The following is an 18191-nucleotide window of genomic DNA, read 5'->3' as shown; positions in this document are numbered from 1 at the left end:
TTTGACTGTTCAGAAAAATACAAGGCTTGATAAATGCCAGCTGTCTGGCACAATGGAGGAAAACGGGAAGGGCCAGAAACTGAACGCTTTTCCTGTGTTCTGATCTCTTCCCCAGGTCTTGGGGGAGGCAGCGCATCTGGGAAGACCACCGTGGCTCGCATGATCATCGAGGCCTTGGATGTCCCATGGGTGGTGCTCCTGTCCATGGACTCCTTCTACAAGGTGAGAGAGCCAGAGCTGGGAGCCACTTTTCAGTGTTATAACTTTAAAAAACCTTTTTGACATTTAAAAAAAAAATACAAAGATGGATTCAGTGGGACAGCACAAGGAGCAGCACAGGGCTACTTCCAGACCACTCAGTTTCCTTGTTGCTACCACCATCTTACCAGCACTATGCCAGGGGGCCCCCACATCTTCTCCAGATGGGCAGAATGGCGGAGTCGCAGGTGAGGAGGCCCTGTCCAAAGTGGGTTGCCTTTTCCACCTGCCTGCAACCAGTGAGTGGATGCACACAAGGGGGCACAAATCTTCTGCAAGTAGCAACTTCAAGGACAGTTCCTGAGGCTGGTTTTTATTATTATTTCTTGTTTACACAGTCAGACAAGTGTTATTGACTGGTTTGTTTTATCCAGACATCGAGTCCTTCCCAAGGACCTGGGATGCCAGAATTTTATTGTCCATGTTGTTGCTGTTGTTATAGATATCGTCGCAGAATACAGGCTGTTCCCAGTAAAGCTGCTTTTTGTAATTGGCTGATGGTGATTTCTGTGGCCCCTATGGTGTTGAGGTGCTCTTCAAGGTCTTTTGGAACTGCACCCAGGGCACCAATTACCACTGGGATTATTTGGGTCTTTTTCTGCCACAGCCTTTCAATTTCAATTTGTAGATCCTTGTATTTTGTGATTTTTTTCTATTTCTTTTTCTTCTATTCCGCTATCCCCTGGTATTGCTATGTCGATTATTTTCACTTGTTTTTCTTTCTTCTCGACTACAGTTATATCTGGTGTATTGTGTGGCAGATGTTTGTCTGTTTGTAGTCAGAAGTCCCATAATATTTTTACATCTTCATTTTCTTCAACTTTTTCAATTTTATGGTCCCACCAATGTTTGGCTACAGGTAGCTTGTATTATTTGCAGATGTTCCAGGGTATCATCCCTGCTACTTTGTCATGCCTTTGTTTGTAGTCAGTCTGTGCGATCTTTTTACAACAGCTGATTAGGTGGTCCACGGTTTCATCTGCTTCTTTATAAAGGTGGCACTTGCTGTTTGTGGTGGATTTTTCGACTTTTGTTCTGATTGCATTTGTTCTTAGTGCCTGTTCTTGTGCAGCCAGTATTAAACCCTCTGTTTCTTTCTTCAAGTTGCAATTCTTAAGCCATTGCCAGGTCTTGGTGATGTCTGATTTTCCACTTATATTGTGCAAATATTCATCATGCAGGGGCTTATTTCTCCATTTTTCTGCTTGGTTCTTGACTTGTTCTTTCTTGTAGGCCTGCTTTGTTTCATTGGTGTTTAATAGTTTCACGTTATTGACCATTTGAAGTGCATCTTCTTCACTGTCCTTGATATATTCTTCAAGGCCTCTTTTCTCCTCCTCTACTGTTTGATGGACTTGCAGCATTCCTCTTCCACCTGAGCTGCGAGGGAGGTATAGCCTATCTACATCACTGCAGGGGTGAAGAGCATGATTGATGGTCATGATTTTCCTGGTCTTACGATCTAGCGTCTCTAGCTCTGCCTGGGTCCAGTCTATTATTCCTGCAGTGTATCTGATAACAGGTATAGCCCAGGTGTTTATGGCTTGTATGGTGTTCCCGCCATTGAGTTTGGACTTGAGGATTTTTCTAACTCTCCTGATGTATTCACTTCCAATTTTGCTTTTAACTTCAGTGTGTGCAATGTTATCAGCCTGGAGAATGCCCAAGTATTTGTAATGTTCTTTCTCTTCCAGGTTCTTGATCATGCTTCCATTGGGCAGTTCTATTCCTTCTGTTTTTGTTGTTTTTCCTCTGTTCATTATTGATGCAGCACACTTGTCTAGTCCAAACTCCATTGCTATATTGCTACTGAATGTACCGACAGTGTTTAGCAGTGATTCAATTTCTGACTGGGACTTCCCATACAACTTCAGATTGTCCATGTACAGCAGATGGTTGATTTGACTTGATGTTTTAGATGTTTGGTATTCAAGGCCTGTTTTGTTTAGTATTTGTGAAAGTGGGGTCATGGCGATTACAAACAACAGAGGGGATAGTGAGTCCCCTTGGAAAATGCCTCTTCTAATGCTAACCTGTCCGAGTGTCTCGCCATCGATTGTTAACTGTGTACTCCACATGCTCATAGCTTTTTTAATAAATATCTGAATGTTTTTGCTGACACCAGTTGTTTCTAAACATTTTAGTATCCATGTGTGAGGCAATGAGTTGAAGGCTTTCTTGTAGTCAATCCATGCAACACTTAGATTGGTTTTTCTTCTCTTGCAATTTTCTAAAATCATTTTGTCAATCAGCAGCTGGTCTTTTGTGCCTCTGGTGTTCGGGCAATTTCCTTTCTGTTCAACTGGAAGCTGTTTGTTAGTTAATAAGTGTTGCATCACTTCATCTGCTATTATTCCAGTTAATAATTTGAACATGGTTGGCAGGCAGGATATCGGTCTATAATTAGTTGGAACTGCACCTTTTGCTGGGTCTTTCATGATGAGATGAGTTTTCCCAGTTGTTAGCCATTGTTCAATATCACCTCCTTGCAAAATGTGATTGAACTGTTTTGATAGTTGTTTATGAAGGCTTGTTAGGTGTTTAAGCCAAAAGCCATGCAGTTCATCATCGCCTGGAGCAGTCCAATTTTTAATTTTCTTTGCTCTTTCACTTATTAATTCTGGTGTTATTATTAGATCTTGCAATTGTTGGTTACATTTTTCGACCTCTTTCATCCAGCCTGCTTTTTTATTATAATCTATTGGATGATTATTATTTATTTATTTATTACATTTATTACATTTCTATCCCGCTCTTCCTCCAAGGAGCCCAGAGCGGTGTACTACATACTTGAGTTTCTCTTTCACAACTACCCTGTGAAGTAGGTTAGGCTGAGAGAGAAGTGACTGGCCCAGAGTCACCCAGCTAGTTTCATGGCTGAATGGGGATTTGAACCCGGGTCTCCCCGGTCCTAGTCCAGCACTCTAACCACTACACCACGCTGGCTCTGGTGGGGAAATTGCATGGCCTGGCCTCCCAGGGTTTTTAAACTTCTGTAAACTGTTTTAAATTATTTTAAATGTTTGCCCTGGTTTTCAAGGGTTTTTAGCTGTTTGAATGTTTAATTGGTTTTATTCTGTTTTTATAGTTTTGATTTTACTTGTTAATTGGTTTTATTCTGTTGTAAATCGCCCTGAGCCATTTTGGAAGGGTGGTATATAAATCGAATGAATGAATGAATGAATGAATGACGGGAAAGAGCTGTGCCCCCTTTTATGTACTGTGGTCCCAAGCTGGATCCCTTCCCCGCCCCGCCCCTTGGCACCATCCCCTGGCGTAGTTGATTTTGTTTTTTAAAAAGGTGCTTCCAGGTTTCAGCATGGCTGTTAATGGGGACACAGAATTTGTCCCCAAGGCTGTACTATCATTCCTTGCCAACCACTAGGGTTCTGTTCTGGCAAAACCTCGCCATTGGCAAATTCGCAGTTGGCAAGCAATTGAGATCAATGGGGATCAGGGGGTTAGGGGAACTGCGGTTGCAAAACAATTAAAAAAAAATTTTTTTCTTTGATTTTGAACAAAGAAAAAATACACAAAAAAAAATGCCCCAAATCACCCGGAATCCCTTAAAATAACAAAGAATAAATAAGAGGAATGAGCAAATTGAACCTCTGGAAAAATCTGAAACCCCCCCCAAATTGCTTGAAGGCACTTTTGAACCACCCCAAAACCACTCAAAATAACTGTAAATCATGGGTAGTTGGCACAGTCAGCAAGAGGAATGAGAGGATTGAACCTCTGACCCCCCCATAATTGTGAAACCCCCAAGTCACTAAAAAATCTCGCCAAACCACAGATACTCGGGTCGCGGTTGGCAAGATGGGTCACGATTTCCCAGTGGCAGATACCCCAAACCACGATTGGGGAAACCACCCTTGGCACGGGATGACAGAACACTTTCAGAGGCATTTGGGGGCTTTCTCAGTGTGAGGGATTCTCTGGGCTATTTATTTGTCATATTTATATACTGCCTGATATGTGTTTCTCTGTTTGTGTTGCTGAGTGTTTTCTGGAGGGTGGCCTAGGCGTCTTGTTTTGTGTTTGTGTTCTAGTTGAGGTCCCCCACCCCCACACTTTTCAAATAACATCCAGATTGTCATTTTGAGTTGACAGTTGCAACTGTCATTTGTTGCTAACTAGGTTTGCTGCTAGCCGCCTCGTACAGCCTGTTTGGCCCCAACGGTCAGAATATAAATATTGAGATAAATAAATGAGTGGAGAACACTTTCGCCTGCCTGATGGCTGCTTTCAATCAATCCCTTTTGGCATGGCCTGGTCAGGACCAGTGCTCCCCAGTAGGGATTCCCAGATGTTGTTGACTACAGCTCCCAGCATCTCCAGCTCAGAGGGCCTTTGGCTTGGAATTATAGGCATTGTTGTCAACAAAAAATCTAGAAATCCCTGTTGCAGGGAGCACTAGTCAGGAGACCTAGGGGGCTGGCATCCCTTGTGCTTTAAATTCACGGCCTCTTTCTTTCCCCACTGCAGGTGCTGACGAAAGAGCAGCAGCAGCAGGCAGCCAGCAATGACTACAACTTCGACCACCCCGACGCCTTTGATTTTGACCTGATCATCTCCACCCTGAAGAAACTCAAGCAGGGCAAAAGCGTCAAGATCCCCATCTACGACTTCACCACTCACAGTCGCAAAAAGGAATGGGTGTGTTTTTCTCCAGATATTTTAGACCCATCCCGTTTGTAATATGGAAAGCCCCCACCCACCGCACACCATCCCTCTTGAAAGCGTCTTGAGGTTCTTCCTTTCTTTGGGGACTGCCACAGCTAGAGATAAGATATTGGTGGATGGTAGAGCTGAACTCAAAGTTCTTCTGCAAGAACTTTTGGTGTAAAATTGTGCAGCAGGGGCTCAGGAGCTGCTTAAAGACACACACACACACACACACACACACACACACACACACACACACAGACAGACGTCTTTGCCACTGCCACCAGTTTCACAGCAACTCTGCTCCTCACAGCTGATGGCTGTTTTTATTTCCCATAAGTCCTTTGGTTGTCATGTAGCATCATTTCCAGGAGGCTTATGGGAAATTAAAAGTGGAGGGTGCCAGCTGCCCAGAGAAGCAGTGCCAGTAAGACCCTGATGTTTATGCTCAGAGACGGAAGGAGGAATTTTGCTCGGCTCCAGTTAATTCAGTCATTTTTCCTCTCCTTTGGCAGTGCATGGCTTGGCTCACTTGTAGGAGCCCACTGAACCTCTCTAAATGCAATTTGCTCTTTATAATCTGGAAGCTAGAACATGATTGGGATGAAGGTCACTCAGTGACATATTTGTGGGTTGCACAGAAGAGTGCTTCAAGGAGAAGGAGAGCGTGGCAGAAATCCCACCTCTGCGCACGTGGGTGCCCATACTGCTTTACTCTGGAATGCAGTAACTGCGTGGGTGCTTCCTTTGCTGTACATGTGCAGCATGAGTCAGGATGTCAGCTGCCACTGCCAGCAGGATGGTTTTTTCCTTCCTTCCACTTCCATGCAAAATTGCCCAAATGCTCCTCCAGAGAGACTCACCACCAAGCCATGGATTGCAAATGCAGTAAGAAGGCATGCCAAGCTGCACCCCCCCCGCCCCTAGATCCCTTCTCTGTCAATTGGGGTGCATTCCTCTTTTTAAATGTCCAGCCAGCTGTGTTTTGAAGGTCTTCCTCTTGTTTTCAGAAAACGCTGTATGGAGCCAATGTGATTATCTTTGAAGGCATCATGGCATTTGCAGATAAGGAACTCCTGAAGGTAAGAGAGGACCTCGGACTTTGTCCGTAACACAGAACTATTTGACAGTGAAGGCGAAGGAACTTCTCTGCTGCAGAGGGCTTTGGAAGTAATATAAAACGTATTTTGGGAGACTGAATTTTTGGGGAGATCAGCAGAGGGACTTCTTCCTGGTTTGACGTTTTTGCCAGCAGCCAGCCTCTCAGTTCATTTTCAGTCCTTTCTGCCCCTTCTCTCGGCAGGATTTGGTCCTCTACCACCCGTGACCCAAAAAGTCGGCTATGCAGCCCTCCCCACAAATGCATCCCTATTGAACTGCTTTGGGTGCCAATCCTGGCTGAAAGGCAGAGTATAAATCTGAGGTTGTATCCTAAGTGGTTGCTCTGTGCATAGAAGGCCATTCCATTGGGGGGTAGGGGAGTCAGGGATAGATTTTGTTGAGTCCAGCCTTGCTTCTGCACCTCCCCACCCCTGCACTGCCAAATCTCCTTCCGAGAAGTAGTTAGGGACCCTCAGGATGGCATATGGCCCGGGGGCTGCAAAGGGAAGGAAGTGTTCAGATGCAACAGCAGCAAAGGATACAACCCACAGTGGCGGGGTGGGGTGGGAATACAAGTCCATTGCAGCAAAACCAACAGAATCCCCTAGAAACATAACCTGGTGTGAAACTCTTTAGTCTGACAAAGCAGGCTCTAACCTACCCCATGAAAATTCTCCCCATGATTAAATAGGCCATAGTTCACAAAAGCGTATGCTGAAGTGACTGTCTTAGTCGAAAGGCACTACAAGACTCTTTGTTGTTTTGCATGAGGGAATTGATTGACCTTCGGGGTGTTGCAGAGCTCTTTGCTCTTCTTACATAAACGCAAGGCTTGCATCCAGAGGCCGGCTACTTTAAACCAGCACCTCCCCTTGGGCTTTCCTTATCTCTGTGGCTTGTGCAACCCGCTCCTCTGTGCTTTCCCAATGTCCCGTCCCCCTCTTGATAGCTGCAGAGCTGAAGACAAACCCAGTTTCTGCTTACAGGGTGATGCAACTACTGGCTTGGGTTGGGGTTTTAAAAGCAGCTTGCAGTGTGGGCCGGTTGTTCCAAAAGGAGGGGGAAAGCCCATCTTTTCCATGTGTGCAAAAGGGGCTTGCTGGATTGTGGTCAAGAACTCAGCCTTGGCCTGCCAGTGGGCCGGAAAGCATGTAAAATGTGTATTTTGGGGCTGGCTTGTATTCACAAATCAACTGAAAATGTCTCGGTTCCAGTTTAATTTGAAACAACAGCGACCTCTAGTGCCAAGCTGTGGAATTCTCAGCAGAGGAGCAACTGCAAAAGAACAGCGAGGAGAGGGGAGGATGGATGTTATTGCAACTGAATCCCAATCCAAGGCACTTGTAGGCACCCCTCCTTCCTGGATGCAGCTCCTCCCTACTGCTGTTTGGGTCATCCCCTAAACTTGGCCTGATGTTCCAGTTATGCTGCTTTCCTTTCTGCTTTCGTTAGGAACATGCAGGGGTCTGGCTGAGCAGGACAGGCTTTAATCAGGCTGTCAGCACAAACCCCTGCTAACTTGGCAAAGAGGCACCTTTTTGAACATGGCGATTCTCTTTATTTAGCAGGGGGAGAGTAACTGGTCCTATCCAGCCCCAGCACAGGACCTCCAGAGACTGTTGCTGGTGTCTGTCTTATGTTTCTTTTTAGATTGTGAGCCCTTTGGGGACAGGGAGCCATCTTATTGGTTTGTTATTTCTCTGTGTAAACCGCCCTGAGCCATTTTTGAAAGGGCGGTAGAGAAATTGAATTGATGACGATGTGTTCTTCATTGTAAGGCCTAGGGGCCAGTGGCTGCCCCTATCAGCCCTAGTGCAGCTCCCTGACTAATTGTGTTTTGGGCCTGTGTGAAGCTTCAGCCAAAGCGGAGTACACGGTCCCCCTGGCCTCACATAGAGATGACCATTCTGTGCTTTATTACCCAGCCTTCGGAGGGTGGGGGCTCCTTTCCGGGAAACGGAACACTCTCGATTCCTGCACCCTCTTGGAAGGCCTGCACAGAGTGCTGGGAAGTGTAGCGCTTGCCGACACTTTGCCCACAGAGCTCTTAAGAGAGGGCTCCGTCTTTCTTAAAGGGCCTGAGAAAGCACAGTGCTGTGCGGAGGTCAGCACAGTGGGAACCACACTCGTTTTGAAGGGTTTTCCCCAATGTGGCCCCCGCTTGAAAATAGTGAAGATCACTGTGTTGATGGATTATGGCTGCTTGCTAACTTGCTGCTTGGATTTAATTTTCAGCAAGGTGGAAAACCTGTGCGTGGGTTATATCCCATTTCAATGGAGGCTCGCATGATGGAATGGTCTTCCATACCAAAGAAACCCCTTTACATAGAAAGACAGCAAATCGAGAGGAAAGCTAAGCTAGTTCCCTTCTCCCTGACATCTAAGTTTGGGTGTGGAGGGAACCTTTTCTATGGAGAAGCCTTTGGTCACATGAGTCCACCTGCAGCCAACAGCCAATACTGGTATTTATTCCATTCATATCCCCCCATCCTGCGATCATGATGGTCCAGGCAGTCTGAGCCCTGCTTAGCTTTAGGAAAGTGGCTACAGCATGTGCCCTCTGACTATGCCCTGGTATGGCCCTAGCTCAAGTTTACCCCCTGAGGGCGATCTGGCCTGTATTTCCTATACTTTCAGCTTGGAGCCATGATGCTAGTGAAACCCAGTTTCTGATTAATAGTGTCAGTCTTGCCAAGTTAGTTTCCTTAATTCAAGTGTTTTCAAACTTGGGTCCCCAGATGCTGTTGGACTACAACTCCCAACATCCCCAACCACAATGGCAGATCACTGTGGCTGGGGATGATGGGAGTTGTAGTCCAACAACATCTGGGGACCCAAATTTGAGAAGCCCTGCCCTAATTCATTTCCAAGAATTTATTTTAATTACAATGAATTGTAATTCAATTACAATTTAATTACAATTTAAACCAAGAATTTATTTAAATTACAATGGCCTTGGTACTAAGCAATAGGCTTATCTTTGGAGATACATGTGGCCTAATTGGTGTATTTCCTAAGATGTAGATTCCATTATGTTCAGTGGGGTGTGTGTCTAGGATTGCAGATCAGGGTTTTGTACTTGGAACTCTAGAACTGGCCCACAGAACTGCACGATGGCTTGACCAGAGGCAACCAATGAACATTCTATACATATGCAGTGGACCCTCGACTTACAAACTACTCGACATCCGATGTTTTCGACTTACGAACAACAAAAATGGCCGCACGCTTACGAATTTTTCGAGCTACGAACGGAAACCGTTGGCAGTTTAGATGCGGTTTCCTCGACTTACGAATTTTTAGATGCGGCTTACTCGACTTACGAATTTTTTTAGACCTCTGTGGGTGCGCTTTTCGACTTACGAAATTTTCGACCTCCGAACATGCATTCGGAACGGATTAACTTCGTAAGTCGAGGGACCACTGTACTGCAGATATTTATATACCACTTTTCAACAAAGTTTCTCAAAGTGGTTTACATAGATAGATGGATGAATGAATGAATGAATGAGATAGCTCCCTGTCTCAAAAGGACCCACAATCTTAAAAGAAACAGAGTAGAAACATAAACATGAAAAATAACCCCCCTGCTAAATATAAGAGAATCACAATTTTAAAAGGTGCCTCTTTGCCCTCTTAGCAAGGGCTTTCTAAAATAGGAAAACATACCTGTTTTACAGGTGAGGAACACTGAGGCTGGGAGAGAAGTGATTAGCACAAGGGCAACCATGGCAGAGATCTTCTTGTTGTTGTTCAGCTGTTGGAGATGGCAAGATGTTGGAGAGGAGATAAGCCACCTTCAGGTCTTTATGTCTCCCTCCAGCTTCTAGATATGAAGATATTTGTTGACACAGACTCGGACATCCGCCTGGTTCGGCGCCTGCGCAGGGACATCGGCGAGCGTGGCCGAGACATCGAGGGCGTCATAAAGCAGTACAACAAGTTCGTCAAGCCAGCCTTCGACCAGTACATCCAGCCTACCATGAGGCTGGCTGACATTGTCGTCCCACGAGGTAGGTGCTCTGCCCTAAACTTGACGGGACAGAGAGGGCCTTTTCCCTGGTCTGCATTTCTTCTTGAGAAGATCACATGCAAGAACAGCTGCTTGAAGGACAGAAGGATTCCCTTGCTGGATCAGACCAAAGTCCATTGAGAAAACTAGTAGCCTGTTTCCAACAGCAGCCATCCATATGGCTCTACTGTATGTGCCCACCAGCGGGGCACAAAACGAATGGCCTCCCCTTGTTGGTTCTTCCTGGCATCCATCTGGTATTCAGAGGTAGACTCTCCCTGTTCATGAAGGTTCAATTTAGTGGCCATGGCTAATAGCCATTGATAAACCTGTTCTCCAGTCTGCCCGTGGATGGGCGGACAATTTTGTTGTGGGCTGGCAATTGTTTAAAACTGACTTGCAAAGTTCGCTGTTTGTATGAATGCTTTCATAGCATCTCTACTTCAGAGTAGGTTCATTCACACAATACCCATCTGGGTATGAGGAGCGCCCACCCAAAGCTGTACGTTCTCAAAGTTGATGGTTGTAAGAACTCCAAAGATCAAGGTAGGAGGAGGGGAGAGTGATCAGATGGGAGGCGAGTGCTGGGTAGGACAGGCACACCCTACCCAAATTATCATTTTACCAAAGGTGGGTGAAAAGCCATCCTGCCCAGCTCTCGCCTCCCACATGGTCACTCTCCCCTCCCCTCCTTTGATCTTCAGAGTTCTCACTCCTTTTTCATGAGGAGTACACATTTAAACAGCATGTAATATCAAGTGCGGTCGTTTCTATAGTTAATGTATGAAGGTATATTACTTGACTTCCAAGTAACTTTTTCATACCTATGAATGTGGGCTTCTAGAAATCCATCAGGTGCCGCTTTTTTCACTGCCTGGAGGTGCCGTGATGTGGGAAAGCTGCAACAGTTGGATGTGTGCTTGCAGCTGTTAAAAGCACAAGAGCCTTGCCAGGAAATAATTGATGGCCACTTTGCAATATTTATTTGGTAGCTCATGCTAATGGTGCAGTGGGGAAATGCTTCACTCACAAGCAGAAGGTTGCCGGTTCGAATCCCTGCTGGTACAATATCGGGCAGCAGCCATACAGGAAGATGCTGAAAGGCATCATCTCACACTGCGCAGGAGGAGGCAATGGGAAACCCCTCCTACCAAAAGAAAACCACAGGGCTCTGTTGACGCCAGGAGTCGAAATCGACTTGACGGCACACTTTGCCCTTAATGCTTCTTGCTTACTGAGTACTCTCGCCCTCTAGTGGCTTGGCATGGAACTTCGGTTAAACACGAAAAGCCCTGAAGACATGAAGACTGAAAGGTTCTATGTAGAAAACTTCCAACACAAATTGGGGGTGGGGGGAGCATGCCCCCCAGGCCCCCACACACTGCACCTCCCCCCCCCAGCCCCACCTATTTTGCTTCGACAGCGGCACCTCTCTCAGACTGGTGGCTGTCATTCTCCCCACGGCCCACCACTGCCCCCTAAGAATACTGCTGACAACGACCTCCGCTTTGCTCCTGCATATTGTTTGGTTGCTTTCTGTTTGTTGTTCATGTGCTGACCTTTCTTGTCCGTTGCCTTGGGGGTCCCATCGCTGGGGGCAGAAAGGCGAGGGATACATATTTGAATAATGGCAATGAGACTACGGGCTTGGCTCAGAGAGCTCAGACAGCTGGCCAACTGTAAGTGGGAGCCCGGTTGGAACTCACTCGCTCTTCTCGTGTTGTCAGTTCAGTCTCAAAGCCACAGAAATGACTGGAATCCTGGTGAGGACTGGCTGAAATATGTACATCTGCCCCTCGCAGTCAATAAATTCCTTATTGTGCTCTTTGACTAGATGTAATAGAACACAGAAGTAATGTAATGCCAGATAGGACACAGCAGTGCTGCCACACATCTGCAGGCAGTGAAATTGTGAGGGGGTTGGATTTTGGAACGGGGACAAAGTGGGATCTCGTGGCAAACCCCGCCCCCACCCCCTTCTCCTTGGAATGATGCTCATGCTGCTTAGGGGAGTTGGGGTGTGTGGGGGGAGATGGCAGTTACCAGATACCAAAGAGTGCTGCCAGTGGGGGGGAAACCACCATTGCAAAGCAAGCAGTGGCAAAATAAGGCAAATGGGGCCACAGGAACATAGGAAGCTGCCTTATACCAAGTCAGACTGTTAGTCTGTCTAGCTCAGTCTTTCTGTCTACACTGACTGGCAGCAGCTTCTCCAGGGTTTCAGACTCGGGAGCCTTTCCCAGCTCTGCGTGGAGGATGCCAAGGATTAAACCCGGGACCCTCTTCATGCAAAGCAGGTACTGAGCTATGGCCCCATCTCCAGCGATGGCCTCCATGGGTCTCCTATCCAGGCACTGACCACACCAAGATTTGCTTAGTTCCAGCAAGTGGCTATCTCCTGTGCCTTAAACCGTGCTCTGGGCACTTTCCTGTTCCCCTAAACCCACCCCACAAATCAAGCGGAAAGTTCCCCCTAGAGCAGCTCAGCTCAACCTTGACTATTTCACTCTGCCACAGTCCAACTGTTGTGTCCTACTTCGGTGGCGATCTGGCACCACAGAGGACTCGTGGCTTTCCAAGTCCCCATTGCGTATTCTGTGGCATGTATGTGTGTTCTCTCTTTCTCGGTTTGGCCACAGGGAGCGGAAACACTGTCGCCATTGACCTGATTGTGCAGCATGTCCACAGCCAACTGGAAGAGGTAAGAGCTGCCGTGGGGCTGGCGGTGGGCGGTGGGGCTGAATTGCCAGGTGCTCTCAGCTTGTGTGTCCTAAGACGGAGCCGTCTTGGAGAATGTGCACCGGGGTGCTAGCCCACCCTTGCCTCCTTCCAGAGGGACTGAATTGTGCTTCCTTTTGTTGAAAGGGACTCTAGATTGGACCCTGAGGCTTAGCCTGTGCTTCTCAGCCGTCTAGCAGGGGAAAGGGAACCCCTTGTCTAATCCTCCAGCCAGAAATACAAAAACCAGAGATGCTCCCAGGTAACAATGTAAATGGCTTTCCCCACCTGGATCTCCTCCCTGTGTCTGCTGGACTCACTAGGTCCCTTTCCGCCCTGCAACTTCATTTGAGCCACTCTGCACATGATGCAGAAGGAAACAGAAGTCTAGTCTGCACTACTTCAGGTCGGGGCGCATATTTTGAATGCCCCCTATGATTGGGGGGGGGACCCCATACCCACAGTGTGATAACCTATCCTATCAGGGAGCATGCACACACACTTTAATTTTTGCCTAAGGCACTAGCAGACTAGCTCAGGCTCTGACTGCTTTTCTTTGGATCTAGAGGCCAGCCCCAAAATGATTTACTAGAGACAATGGACGCTGGACAAAATTGCTAGTGATGGACATTGTGGAGGTGGAGGGTAGGAACATAGGAAGCTGCCATATACAGAGTCAGGCCATTGGTCCATCTAGCTCAGAATTGTCTACCCAGACTGGCAGCAGCTTCTCCAAGGTTGCAGGCAGGAGTCTCTCCCAGCCCTATCTAGATATATCTGGGAGGGAACGTGGAACCTTCTGCAGGTAAGCATACAATGCTCTTCCCGGAGCAGCCCCATCCCTTAATGGAAATATCTTCCAGTGCTCACACATGTAGTCTCCCATTCAAATGCAAGCCAGGGTGGACCCTGCTTAGCTAAGGGGACAATTCATGCTTGCTACCCATAAGACCAGAATAAATGTGCTTCTCTTTACAAGTAGCGTACACAGAACCAAAATACGGCTGCCTGGGACAAACGGAGACGGTATTAAATAACTCTGCCTTTGAATAGCTTAGTCTAGGTGCCCCAGTTATATTTCTCAGTGCCATGGCTCCCTGGCACCTGGGATTTGTCAAGCCTTGGGTCGGCCGGAGCTGGCTCTGAGACTGTCTCTGAGTGCTGGAAGGAGACAAAGGTCCTCGTGTGGTGCTGAACTCCAAGGCGCGCTTGCAAACTAACACCATGGGACCTCCGTGACAGTTTCACATCTGGCTGTTGGTTTGGGGTTTGGTTTGCTTTCCTATTGAATCAGTTGGTCCAGCCTTTTGCTCAGCACAGCTCTGGCAGGTCAGCTCATTGTGGGTGCGGGATGTGACGCATCTCGAATTCAGCGCTGGTTGACTCATTTAGTTTTGTTATAGGGTGGCAGTATTAGTGAATTAATTGTTTAGGTCAAGGGTTCTCAGCCTTGGGTCCCCAGGGGGGGTTGGACTACAACTCCCATCATCTCCAGCCATTGTGTCTAGGGATGCTGGGAATTGTAGTCCAACAACATCTGGGGACCCAAGGCTGAGAACCCTTGGGTTATATTAAGAGACTAAAAACCTTTTGATTTTAAAATGGTAACTTCTTTCCTTTAATTGAGCAGCAGACTTTAAAAAAAAAGTAGTTTTCATGCCATTTCTTTGCAAGAACCACAGGTGGAAAGCAGCGCCATTTTAGAAAGTCACTTCCCTTTCGGTTTCATACAAGGGCAGAATTGCCCCTTCTAAAATGGTGCCTTTATGGGTGCATTATTTAAAAGCAAAATTATTGCTGCTCTTCTTCCTAAACATTGTTTTAATTAATATGCATAGCTGTACTTTTACTTGATTTTGTCAATTGGCTGCAGTTCATACAATTAATTAGCTACGCTTAATTGAATAACAGTCTGGCTTGGGTATCAATGTCCTTCCTTATGAGTGTATGGAAAACAAAAATAAACCCTCAGCTGAACACTCACACACTAAAATGTGCACCATTTCCCCCAGCATGGACATGCATGTTAAAGCGAGGTTGAGCATAGAACCCCGCCTGTCTTCTACTGAGTCAGACCCTTAGGAACAGAGGAAGCTGCCTTATGCTGAGTTGGACTCGTGATCCATCTAACTCCATGTTGTCTACACTGACTGGCAGCAGCTCTCCGAGGATTCAGGCAGGAGTTGCTCCCAGCCCTACCTGGAGGTGCTGCCAAGGATTGAACCTGGGACCTTCTGCTCTTCCAGTGACCTACGGCCCCATCCCCTGAAGAGAATGCCTTGCAGTGGTCACATGTAATCACCCATCCAAATGCAAACCAAGGCAGGCCCTCCTTATCACAGGGGGCAATTCATGCTCGCTACCACAAGACCAGCTCTCCACAATGGTGATGGACCCTTGGCCCCTCTAACTAAACTCGGTATTGTCTGTGCTGCAGCTCCCTAGAGTTCCAGCGAGGGACCCTGCCCAGGCTGACCGGGTGATGCTAGGAATTGAACCTGAGCCCTTGTGCAGGGAAGCCCCTTCCTCCCACACCACACTTCCAGTCCGGCTTTGCGCCCCTCCCCTCCCCCGTGGTTTATTTTGAAAAAGAAACAGGTGTTTGGATCATGAAAGGCTCCCATTGCATCCAGTTGGGTCCTGAGGCAGCCTTTGTTCACAATATGCACTGTGCTTGAGGACACACATTTCCATCAGCATTGTACAGCCAAAGGGAATCCCATCCTAAGCTGCTGTCATCCTACCATTATTTTGGGATTTGGGCCGAATTCTCACTCTGGTATAAATGCTTTTTTACATACATACATGAGCATTTTTACTCCTGTGTATATATAAATACGTCGCCTTAAGTGGCGCAGCGGGGAAATGCTTCACTCACAAGCAGAAGGTTGCCGGTTCGAATCCCCACTGGTACTATATCAGGCAGCAGCGATATAGGAAGATGCTGGAAGGCATCATCTCACACTGTGTGGGAGGAGGCAGTGGTAAAACCCTCCTGTATTCTACCAAAAGAAATCTGCAGGGCTCTGTGGGTGCCAGGCGTTGAAATCAACTTGACAACACACTTTACCTTACCTTTACCTTATATATAAATACAGATGGCCCTCGCTGTCCATGGGGGTACCATTCTCGCCTACAACCTCAGATAACCATGGATAACGAGACCTTAAGTCAATGGGAATTGTGGAGTTGTGTTCCCAGAGAGCAAAAAAATAAATAAAAATTGAAGAAAGGCATGAAAGAAAGTACCGTGTCATGTTATCCAGCTGTCCAGCAATGCCCCCACCCCAGATCCAAATTCTTCCAATTTCCCACAAAATAAGAATGGTGGGATTTTTTTTTAAATTAAAAGCCATAACATGGCTTCTTTCAGCGAAATGATGGCTGGAAATGAACTCGAAATGATGGCTGGAAATGACCTCGGAGTTCATTCCAGCCTCCCAGGAACCACAGATAGGTAAATTTTAACTATTTTTGTCTCTGCAAATAACAAAGTTGCGTCTCCATTGCCCGACTGTGGTTATGTGAAACGGGTGACGAGATACGGATGCCGGGACTGCGGATAACGAGGGCCACCTGTACACATGCACCACCACCCCGCAAATAACACACCAAGAAACCCACCAGAGCTGCCAGAACTTGGAAATGATTGTACAATAAGAAACGGCCCCCTTGCAAAGCTGCCTCCTACCCCAAGAGCTGCCCTGAGCAAAGCTGAGCATTTTTAAAAAAAATTATGAGATGCTAACCACTCTGAGTGCTGTTGGTTTCTTTTGTGTCTCTCTCCCCCCCCCCCATTTAATGCCTTCTGGTGTTGGCACTGTTTTAATACTGATTGCACGGTGTTCTTTGTGTTGCTGCTGCAGCGTGAACTCAGCGTCAGGTAAGGGCCTTCCACCTCCATCCTTTGTTGGCAAAACCCAAGGCATTTGTAAGAACGGGGGCTGCTGAGCCCACTGGAACTCTTGTTTCTCCTTCGCTTCAGGCTTTCCATCCTGTCTTTGCAACAAGGACTGGAACCTTGTTGTTTATTTTTTACAAACTGAAGCTGGCATTCTTGGGGTGCTGAATTCTGTCCCCCAGGGGTTCCCCACTTTGGGTCCCCCAATGTTGTTGGACTACCACTTCCATCAGCCCCAGTCACAGTGGCCTCCTGTAGCCAATATTTGCATTGATGTGGATCCCTAGCCATTAGAAATTCAGAAGGGAGGATAATTGGCTGTACCTTACCCATGCTGACAAGAACAGTAATTCGATCAGCCATCTTTTTCAATGTGCCTAGTGCCACACTTAGGTGCTTTTTTGTAAATAAAATAAAAAGAAGCAGCAGCAACATAAACTTGTTATTTCCCCCCGCTCCAAACATAAACCCACACTTAAGAAAATATGTCAGGTTCCTAGGCTCCAGAATGAAATTCTGAACCTTCAGCTGAACACAGAGCTGAAGAGATAGTTTGAATTCCTAGACCCTAGCATCAAACTTTTTGGGTATCTGTGAAATAAAGTGCCAAACTTGATATTCCAAGAGAAATGTGGTGGTCCCAGTTTTATTTCTCTCTTGTTAACGCTAATGGGGGGACCAAGGGGTGGGTTGCAGAGAATAATACAGTAGGTGTATGGGGAGGGGAGACCTATATATATATCCGGTGCTAAATAAATAAATGCAGCTTTTATTTATTTCCCCCCACAGTTGGACTCCCAAAACTAGAAGGGCATTCAGCTCTTGGATAAAGAATAGGAAAGAATATTATTTATATACCACTTTTCAGCAGAAAGGGTCTCAGAGTGGTTTACAAAGGAAAAAGAATGCTAGGAGGAGAATGGTCCCCTGCCCCCAAAGGGCTTACATTCTCAAAAGAAGCAGAAGGTAGACATTAGCAACAGCTACGGAGGGATGCTGTGCTGGAGTGAGTAGGGACAGTTGCTCTCCCCTTGCTCAATAGGCAAGAACCACCACTTTAAGGGGAGCCTCTTTACTCCGTTAGTGGGGGTGGAGTGGGGGGTGCATCTCAAGGGGGAGCCACTGAGCATAGCACGGCTTGGCTTAAGCATCCTTTCCTCCTGTCTGCTGCTCTTCCCCCTGACTGAGTGCCCTCCTCCTCCACATTCCCCCATTATCTCTGCAAACATGGGGTGGGGGCCATCTGTTTCCCATGATATCTTTATCTAGTTTTCATCTAAGTGAGTTTTGGGGACATTTTCAGCCATACTTGAAGTTTGAAAACATTCAAACAATTGGAGCCTATTGGATAAAAGAGACCATTTTACCTTTTCTTCCCCCCTGTATCTCTGGAAATGCTTTTAAGCATTGAGTGAGTCCAATTCCAGAAATAGATCCTTCCGGGCGAATCTGCCACACCTTCCCCTCTTTCCTACCCCCAGGCCTTGATCCACTTCATTGTGCTCGCAGGCAACATCTGGGGCGTAATAGCCC

At 46.8% G+C, this 18191-nt stretch overlaps 1 protein-coding gene across 11 annotated transcripts in view; it reads left to right on the top strand.

Annotated features, from left to right (window-relative positions):
- The window catches only part of UCKL1 (uridine-cytidine kinase 1 like 1), a 77720-nt gene that overhangs the window by 41140 nt on the left and 18389 nt on the right, over positions 1-18191 (top strand). For 9 of the 11 annotated variants that reach the window (XM_053246978.1, XM_053246969.1, XM_053246979.1 and 6 more), the window contains exons 3-7: positions 116-222; positions 4747-4917; positions 5937-6008; positions 9851-10040; positions 12679-12740. In XM_053246978.1, coding sequence (XP_053102953.1) covers positions 160-222; positions 4747-4917; positions 5937-6008; positions 9851-10040; positions 12679-12740 — 558 coding nt within the window. In that variant the 5' untranslated portion in view covers positions 116-159. Of the gene's footprint in view, positions 1-115; positions 223-4746; positions 4918-5936; positions 6009-9850; positions 10041-12678; positions 12741-16623; positions 16641-18191 lie in introns of all 11 variants that reach the window. The other 2 variants (XM_053246971.1, XM_053246970.1) reach the window with 1 other exon arrangement.

Source organism: Hemicordylus capensis, chromosome 4 (assembly GCF_027244095.1).
Source record: "Hemicordylus capensis ecotype Gifberg chromosome 4, rHemCap1.1.pri, whole genome shotgun sequence".
In the NCBI taxonomy this organism is placed as follows: domain Eukaryota; kingdom Metazoa; phylum Chordata; class Lepidosauria; order Squamata; family Cordylidae; genus Hemicordylus; species Hemicordylus capensis.
Note: the sequence above shows the minus strand (reverse complement) of the source record. Positions and strands in the feature narration are given on the sequence as shown.